Raw genomic sequence first — 9051 nt, forward strand, 5'->3', positions numbered from 1 at the left:
AAAGAAAAGAAAAAGTTGCCTTTCTTCTCCGGAGAAGAGGTGTTAGGAATCGCAGCCCAAAGCTGCTGCTCATCATTTCTAGTCTCTTCTGAGACCTAGCTTAATAGAAGGGAGCCTCAATGCACAGGAGCAGCAGGTGCGGGGGGCCTGAGAACGCAAACACGCTGGACTCGCAGGCAGCCAGGGTGCCCCTCCACGGTTTGTTTACACGTGTCAATTATCCTTTTTCCTTAAACTAGGTCTCCGAACCACAAACAAAGGCCACAAGATAACTAGAGGAAGGGTGGTGTTTTAGATCCAGAAATATGTGTGTGGGTGGGGCAGCCCTAATTGTTCTGTGGTTATATAAGGACCATTGTGTGTGAAAGCTTTTAGATATCTTTTCAGACTTTATTTTCAAGTGAACTGAGAGTCAGGGCAAAGGGACCAATGTCTCTAAAAACATCAGCTGATGTCACTCTGCAAGCAGAATGATCTTGACAGTCTCCAGGACTACTGGATTCAGGTTGAGGTTGCCCGGGGCAGGCATAAGACTAAGGTTGTGCACATCCTCATATATGATTCAAGACTTCTGAACATAGCTGATTTAATAACTCAGTTGCTCCTTGCAGTAGAGAAGCAACGTATATGTCCAAAAGTGGGGTCACTCTTTCGACCCATAGCAGATCTTACAATGATTTTATATTTGAATTTCACTTTTTCTGTGAGTAAATATATCCAACTTTTCCCCCTCTTACTGGTAGTTTTTAAAACAAGATTATGGAGAAAAAAGGCAAAGAAAGAAAGATGGAATTTATTATTTTCTGTCTCCCCTAATTTATTAATGTTCCAGGAACTCAGTACTTAAATTTTGACCGATCAAAATATCTGAGACCAAGTTGTCATTGGATGAGTGATATTGTTGGTGTCAAAAATGAAAGCAATTATAATTAAATGCTTCGTAATAATATTTTTTCAGACTAGGTTTGACACAGTTGAGAAGTTGCAAGCTTTTGTCAGGTGAGTTGGAGGACTTTCTCCAGTGTGTTCTAAGGTCCTTGTCTTAGGCAATCAATTAAAATCCAGCCATGGTGCCTTAAAGACCTTCAGAAGGCTAATGATTTCTTAATAATCTCTAATGGATTTCATTTGCTTAGCTTTTGTGGCACTAAGAACAAGTTTGTAAACTGTTTTGTGGAAAGAAAAAAAAAAGTCTGACCTTCAGTGTATGCCTCAAGGTGACACTGTAACATGCCATTTGAGTCTCAGAAAAGCTCTCTTCAAAATTGGCAAAGAAAAGCAAATGCCTAATGAAAGCTTTACCAATTCACCGCTGTGCTGGGAACATCCTCCTTGCAAGTGCCTCCTCGCCTACTGCCTCCTCCTCCGTTTGTTTCCAAGTGGCTCCTCTTTTTTCCAGAATTACATATGAGTAACAAAGGAAGCCAGAGTAGGAACAAAGGCATGTTCCTGGCCTTGCAAGAGTGGCACACATCAAAGGAAAACATTTATCTTGGGGAGCCACAGCTTTGCAGGAGGTCATCAGACAAATTAGGTTGCTGTTGCTGTTATGCAGCAGAGAGAAAGCCTGTGAACGCTGGGGAAAGCGGCTGACGCGGGCTGAGTTGCGGCTCTGGGGCGGTCTAGCCAGGCTACGTTGTGTGTGTGCTTGCGTGGACTCAAGCAAACGAATGAATGTCTCTAAGCTTTTGTTTATTCTGATAGATTCCATAAACGCACTTACCTTAGAGAGGTTATTTTGAGAACAAAGCATACATGAAATGCTTAGCAAAATGCCTGGCACGTAGTATTAAATGTTAACTTGTATGGCTGCTAATGGTGACTGTCCGAGGGATTTCCCCCGAAAGTATATTTAGAGCCTCTTAGTAAAAGAAGTATATTTTAAAAACTCAAAATCAATATAGCTATTAAGTTTTTTTTCTGAACTACCCTGCTTAGTTTCTGGTTCACTCTTCCCTTGGTAAGAATCTCATCTCTTCCTTGTGCCCGCCAGCTTACCATTTTTTAAAAAGAGACATGGAAAAGACTTATTAGAGGTAGTTATAGGACCAGAGTGGAGGCTGGGGCCCCCAGCCTGCACTTTTGAATGAGCTCCTGGCTCCACTCAAGAGCCCCATCCCTCAACGCATCAGGCCTTCCTTCTGAGGCTCCCCCCTTCCCTCCTGTCACTCAGCAAGTTCAGGGACACTCCCCAAATCTATTTCACTCCAGCTCTTCATCTTCAGAGACTTCTGAAGGCACCAACACATTCTGCGCCCCTCTAAGGTCAAAGGGGATCCGGGCTGTGTCTGGCAAGTTGCATTCTGTCTCCGTTCATCCCTAACTGGGGTCAGGCCGGGCGACAGGCACTGGCTTCCCAACTTCATTTGCTGCCAGTGGATCTCTGCGGTTCCCCCAGGGTGAGGGGCCAGCGCGGCTGTCACGTGGGAACACTGACCTCTAGGGGTTGGCGCTCCCTCGCAGAGCGTCTTTATCTTTTCATTGAGCTCCAGCACCGCGATGGCAGCCTCTTGCTTCGTTGTTGCCAAATCAATTTGTAGCTTTTTCACTCTTTTTTGGTGCTGTAGTTTCTTTAAAAACAAACAAAAACAAAACACACACACACACACACACACACACACACACACACACACAAAATCAACAACAAAGTTTCCATTACTAGAGACAGGTTTATCAAAGGAAGAAAAAGAATTAATGATGTCTGAACAAACATTGCCTTTGGAGCTCAGTTCAGAGAACTGTCCCTTTTGTCTAGATGGAGTCCTTGCAGGTCAGCGACAGTGTGCATGCCGTCAGAACACTTTAATCCTCGGCAATAAAAACCCACTTTCTACAACATCAGCTAGCCTCTACGAAGATTTTTAATCCGAATCTGAACCCTGTGGTCTGGCCAATTATAATAGAGGCAATTAAAGAGAAAGTCTATTTGGGGGTTGGTATTTAAGCTGTTACTTTCTTTTTCCAGACTATACATAGACTCACTTGAAATAGAGCCTTAATTCTGAACTGCCTCTATATTTGAGTATCATCTGCAGTCACTCTAAAGTGGATGCTGTTACCGTGAAGTGATGATGTTTATAGATATTTATTAAGGTAGCTACATGAGGGCAGGTGATAGGGTAGGCTTGTTCTTAATGAGTAGGAGACAGGAAAGCCTTGCTGTAACAATAGTCTTGTTTTAAAATCTAAGCGTTTGGGGTAATCACCTTGGGTAGTTGTTACGTAACTAAAGGATGCACCTTGAGACTTTATAGAAAGCTCCTTTCATGGATTTCAAAGGGGATTTGATTTGTCAAAATTGGATTCATCTGCAACACTGAGCAACTGTCTGTTGGGACAAGTGCTGTGTTTGTACTTTGGTGTTGCTTTTGGGTTGCTGCCTTCCCACCAGAGAGCTCACCTTGCCAAGTCTTTGCGGGCTTGTAATTATGAAGCCCGGAAAATGAATGACTAAAATTGCTTGCCAGACATAACTCTTGAGATAGGGAAAGAAATTAGTTTTGCACACTAGGGAAGTGCTTGTTCTTCTATGGCCTGTGTGGCCTCCAGCACCACAGAGTCACTCACTGTCTTCTTTGAGAGAAAAGCCAATGAGATCAGAGTATCAAAGAGGAGATTATACAGCCCCGGACCTCCTATTTTAAAGGCAGGTTTTTGGGTTAGCTCAGTGGCAGAGCATTTGCCTAGCATGTGTGAGGCTGTGGGTTTGATCCCTAGCAGGTAGGGGCCAGGGAGCACGAGATTGTCTTCTAGATCTAACACAGGATGGTAAATATGGCTAAGAGGGAATGTGTTATTCAAAAGAGTGACAGTCAAAGGGGCAGGCCTAATAGCTCAGCAGATTAAAGCGCCTGCTTAGGCAGACTCAGGGGCTGGGGTCCCTATCCCTGGGGTGCGCTGAGATGGTGAATGAGAGTAGAAGTGGTGGCATACACCTGTAATTCCAGCGCTTGAGAGACTGAAAAACAGGAAGGATTGCTACAAAGTCCAATCTGTGTAGTGAGACCCTGTGGACCCTGTACTATAATACATAAAAAAATAAATAACAAATAAATAAGTAAATAAATACATTTAGGGCTAGCCAAATCGCTCAGCAGATTAAAGCACCTACAAGCAGGTGCAGGGGCCTGGGGTTCAAGCCCCAGGCCTACTGTGCTGGCCTGCCTCTGGGACATGCTGAGACAGAAACTAAGATTGGGCGTGGTGGTGCATGCCTGTAATGCCAGCACTTGGGAGGATGTAAACAGGAGTATAACTATGAATCCGATCTACGATCCACTCGGTGAGACCCCGGATACCCTGTAGACCCTTCCCTAAAATACAAAAAATAAAAATAAAAATAAAAAAAGTGGCAGTCAAGCAACTGTGCAGCAGGCTGGAGGGCTCACCCTGCGCAACCCAGGTGAAAAATGCCCTCGACACAACCCAGATGCCTGTTCTTTGCAACAGTTCTCCTAGAGTGGCCAAGGAATTGGGATTCCTTGGTGTCAGGCACTCTCCTGGCTGGCTTTTGAAACATCAAGATTGATATGATCTCTCCCTCCAGCCCTAAAGCCTTCAGATTTCCTTCATTCGAGTCTCCACTCACTAAAAGCCTCCCTAATTTGGGCAGCTGTGTAAATTAGTTCAAGTAGAGACTGAGTGATCAGGAAACATGTCTGGGCATTTGACAGCTGGGTTTCTTGTAGTGAATTATTAAATTGTCATGCTAATCCAAATCTTCCTCTTCTGTGATTTCATTTGATTTGATTTCAGCTTGTTCCTGAGGACCTTGTCCACCCCAAGTCACCAGTAGCTCTGGATGGTCATCAGTGATCTTTTCTGATGCTTGCTTGATTTAGACAGGGTCCTTCTATATAGTCCAGCATGGCCTGAAACTCATGGCAATGCTCCTGCCTCAGCTTCCCCAGTTCTGGGATCACAGAGGTGCACCACACCTGGCATCTGATGTTTCTTTAATAGTGTTCCGCATTTGTGTTTTCACACTTTTCTTTTACCACTTAGAACTTTGAGAAAAGCAGAAGTAAGTAGAAACAAAAATTGAGAAAGTGAAGAAAATGAAGGGAAGTGTTACAAAAAAGATTCAGAAGGGTATGCGAGCTAAATAAATGTACCACTCTCCCCCCCAAAAAAGAACCCAAACCCCAAGCAAAACCTCTGATAATGATATGTAAGTTGAAGTGCTGAAGGTTACGTATGCTGATGAAAGCAAGTTACACAGAAGTACATTAAAAATTAGACCAGGGTTGGGGATGTAGCTCAGCAGCACAACACCTGTCTGCTGAGAGCAATGCCCTGAGTTTGATTCCCAGTACCCCCTACCAAAAAAGAAGTATGCTGGACTGATCCACAAATAGAGAAAGGAATAGATATAAGACACACTGAAGGTAGCAAAATGTTAAGCAGAGAATTAGTTGTTTGACTATATGGTGAACTATAAAATTAATTAACCTTTCTGTGTGCCTGAAATTTTTCACACTAAGATAACAGGGGAATTTTTTTTCTTTCTTCACCATGCCCTCCTTCTTATTTCATAATAGTGACGCTCACATTCCTGAATCTAGTCACAGCTATGCAGAGGGTGAGAATTGTTGGGCTAGCACTACGTGCTGGCATGGTGTCTATAATTTTCTTAGTCTACATTTCTATTTTGACAGGATGACTTGACAGAATACAGGACTCTACATTACAAACACAGCTTTTCTTAACATCAGTTAAGAAGATTCAATTTGCGTGCATGCCTGCGTGTCTGCGTGCGTGCGTGCGTGCATGCGTGTGTGTGTGTTTTGGAGCCAGAGATTGAACCTAGAGCTAAGCATACATTCTGAACTTCCACAGTCTCTCAAGATTTCCTTTAAGAAATGTTTGCTTTTTAAAAATATAATTTCCAGACTGCCTTTTTGTTTTTCTTTCTTACTAATTATGTGTGCTGTCTCTTCTTATGGTTGTAATATTTGTATTTTTGCCCTATGATCTACTGGGAAACTGAGGATAGTTAATTGTTTTGAAGAAGACCATACACAGGACAGTCATGATAACTGCCTTCAGTTACACAAGGGACCATTCAGGAGAGGAGGAAGTTGAATTGAAGGGTATTGTTCTATTGATACCACAAGAACAGTGTGTAGAAATCTGGAGGAGGCAGGTTTTGGCACTCCCTGAGCAAGCACCCCCAACATCAGAGATTCATTCACATCAAGGTAGGATGGGTCCTGGCAAGGACCTCTTGCTCTGGCAGTGATCAAGCGGGACTGGGCGACCACTGCAGGGAAGGCCATTGTCACCTCAAGGACTTAGGCTGAGAGGTATTTAGAAGTTTGACTCAGCCTCTCTTCTTTCCACTTGGCTTAACCCCTACATTCAGCCTTTGAATCTTCTAGGGTTGGAACACTTGTTAGGGACACCTTGAAGATAAATTCTAGTATTCATAAGAAATCAGATAGAAAACTGGTGGGTTCTGTAGAACTTTATTTAGCTACAGGGAAAGGGGAGGTATAAGGTTAGATTTAAGTTAAAAACTGAATAAAAGACCTAGATTGATTATCTGACATTTCTACTGGGACCTTACCATTGTTCAGATTCTTTAAAAAATAGTTTAATAGTATTGCCTTTTTCCCCTAGTTTCCAGACAGAACTGCTGTATGCAGTTAATTCAGAGCTTTACCCAAGTCCTTTGGGCAGTTTGAAAAATTAAATTTGCCAACATGTTTATAATTAGTCATGGACATCAAATGATTTAAACTATGATAATATTTTCCTTTGCTTTTCTGGCATTCATTTGCCAGGCAACCCGAGTGTTGTACTCAAATCCAATGGAATCTGTTATGGTCTCCTTGGTAACTAGAGAGTCTCCTCAGTGGTTGCCCAATGGATAAGAAGGTTTTACTGCTTGGAAGTAAATTTCTATTAACTTACCTTCCCCTACTTTTCCTACATGGTAGAAAGAGAGAGGAAACCATGTATTTGTGCAATGTTTTGAAAAGGCAATATTTATCCATATCATACTGCTGAATGGTTTGCATTATATCAAGTCAATCAGAATTAGAAATAACTAGGGGACTATTATTAGAAAAGTTGCCAAGACAGCTGCCAGCTCTGTTTAAAATGTTGGGGTATTTCCATGCACTGTGAATCATGTCCTCTGATTATGAAGCTGAGCTTTGTCACTCACTGACCATGAGAAATTGGGCCAGACACATGAAGTCTCAAAGCCTAGGATCCCAATTCATAGGGTTGTTGTGGGGAACCAATGATATTCTATCTGACTGGCAGTATCTACCAGTCATTGAGATACAGTGATGTATTTGTGTGTTTTGTTATTATTACTTGAAATACCCAAGTGAAAGCTTTAACCCTGAGTAGAACACTCATATCCTTTCAAAAGAGCTCTTTATCACTTTACAGAAAATGAAATTTTTACTTATTGTTGTGGTTTGTATCTAATTGTCCCTCCAAAGCCTCAGACAGTCATGGGATGGCTTCTGGAGTTTGATTGATTCCTGATCTAATGCTGGGGTTGGAGATGTGAGTGCTACACCTAGGCCCTAGAGTAGGTAATCTGCATTACAATGCAAGGAAGGGAAAGAGGAAAGAGGCTAGCTAACTGAGTAACTGCTGCCCTTCCCTTTGCTCTTGCTCTCTGGCAGCTATGAGCAGCTGCTCTCTGCCATGTGCCGCTCTGCCTTGGAGCCAGCCAAGTATGGACAGAAACATCCACTAACTGTGAGCTTAATAAACTTTTCATCCTTAATTGTGGGTGTTGGATATTTGTTCCAGCAGCAAGAAAAGAGTAACTGAAACACTTAATTAAAAGCAATGCTTTTGTCTTTTTCTTTCTCCTTTTTTTCTTTCTTTTTTAACTTATTTTTTTACATAATTTTATTGATAAACAAATATTAATGAGACAGTTTCAAATCAAATCGCTAGGACAGTTTCAATAATTAACACACTGCAAACAGTCTTCTTAGTGGTTAATTGCTGTACAAGATACGGACTTGAGATCCTATTTACAAACACCACTAGAACAAATCATTCTGTTCATTAATAGAATGTAACTATATATCTATCCAAACCACTTTGAATACACAGATAAAAAATGGACATTCATCTGTATACCCTTTTTTGTTAAGTTCCCTTATTTGAATATTATAGGTGTGTAACCTCAGCAAAATATTCTAAAAGAGTCCAGTAGCCCATAATAGCATTATGTTTAACAGGCAATGTCAGACATTGTTTACCTGAGTCCCCCACAGCTCAACATAACAGCATGGCTTTCCTTCCTATATTTCATCTTCATACTTTTCTACTGGATGGTTAAGACTAAGGTAAAGCAGGACCTATGCAAAAAGAGTTGTAGCTTTTGGGTCTGATAAGGTCAGTGAAATCCCCTCAGGATTTATCCTGAGATCCTGTACCTCAGATTGTAGAACTTTTGTCAGTGTCAACCATGTGGATGAGTCACGGCCAATGCTTGGCCAATGTGCTCTCTGTGAAACCTTGAGAGAATGTTTTCTCTCCATGTGACTCTCCTGAGGCACACTCTACATCATCGATCACTTTCCTCTTTGGCCCCATAATCTCCTTGGTCAGAAAATTTGGGACACTACCAAGTTACATGATGTTAGAGTACAAGTTCTCATATATCCTGAGTCTTCATTGACCTTAGAAGGTTAGGGTCAAAATTTTGGCTTTCATTGCAGCCCTCCTTTTTCTCTAATTTTGGTCTGCAAACTTAGGTTGTTAACCATCCAGAAGACAAGCTTATTGTTATTATCAAACAACTTAGGCTGTTAAGCTTAACCTCACTATCTGTCTGCATATCAAACATCTTAAGCATACTATGGAATAGGTATTTTTCATCAAGTATTGATATGTTGAACTTTATGTCCCTACAGAATATGATAAAAACATTTAAAAATTACAATATATTTTGAAATTAGGCATAAAGATTTATATACTTCTCATGTTTGCACATAAGTCCAAAAATCTCACCATATACAACCTTGAAGCAGGACAGTCCCACAATATTCCTTTTCCAGTCTCTTGCTTTCA

The 9051-nt window shown here is 41.6% G+C and overlaps 1 protein-coding gene across 1 annotated transcript in view; it reads right to left on the minus strand.

The window, feature by feature from the left end:
- Window positions 1-9051, minus strand: part of Ccdc192 (coiled-coil domain containing 192) — a 255390-nt gene that overhangs the window by 84309 nt on the left and 162030 nt on the right. The window contains exon 5 of the mRNA XM_023715301.1: window positions 2438-2570. Coding sequence (XP_023571069.1) covers window positions 2438-2570 — 133 coding nt within the window. The remainder of the gene's footprint in view (window positions 1-2437; window positions 2571-9051) is intronic.

This window comes from Octodon degus, unplaced genomic scaffold, assembly GCF_000260255.1.
Source record: "Octodon degus isolate 3935 unplaced genomic scaffold, OctDeg1.0 scaffold00040, whole genome shotgun sequence".
Taxonomy (NCBI): Eukaryota; Metazoa; Chordata; class Mammalia; order Rodentia; family Octodontidae; genus Octodon; species Octodon degus.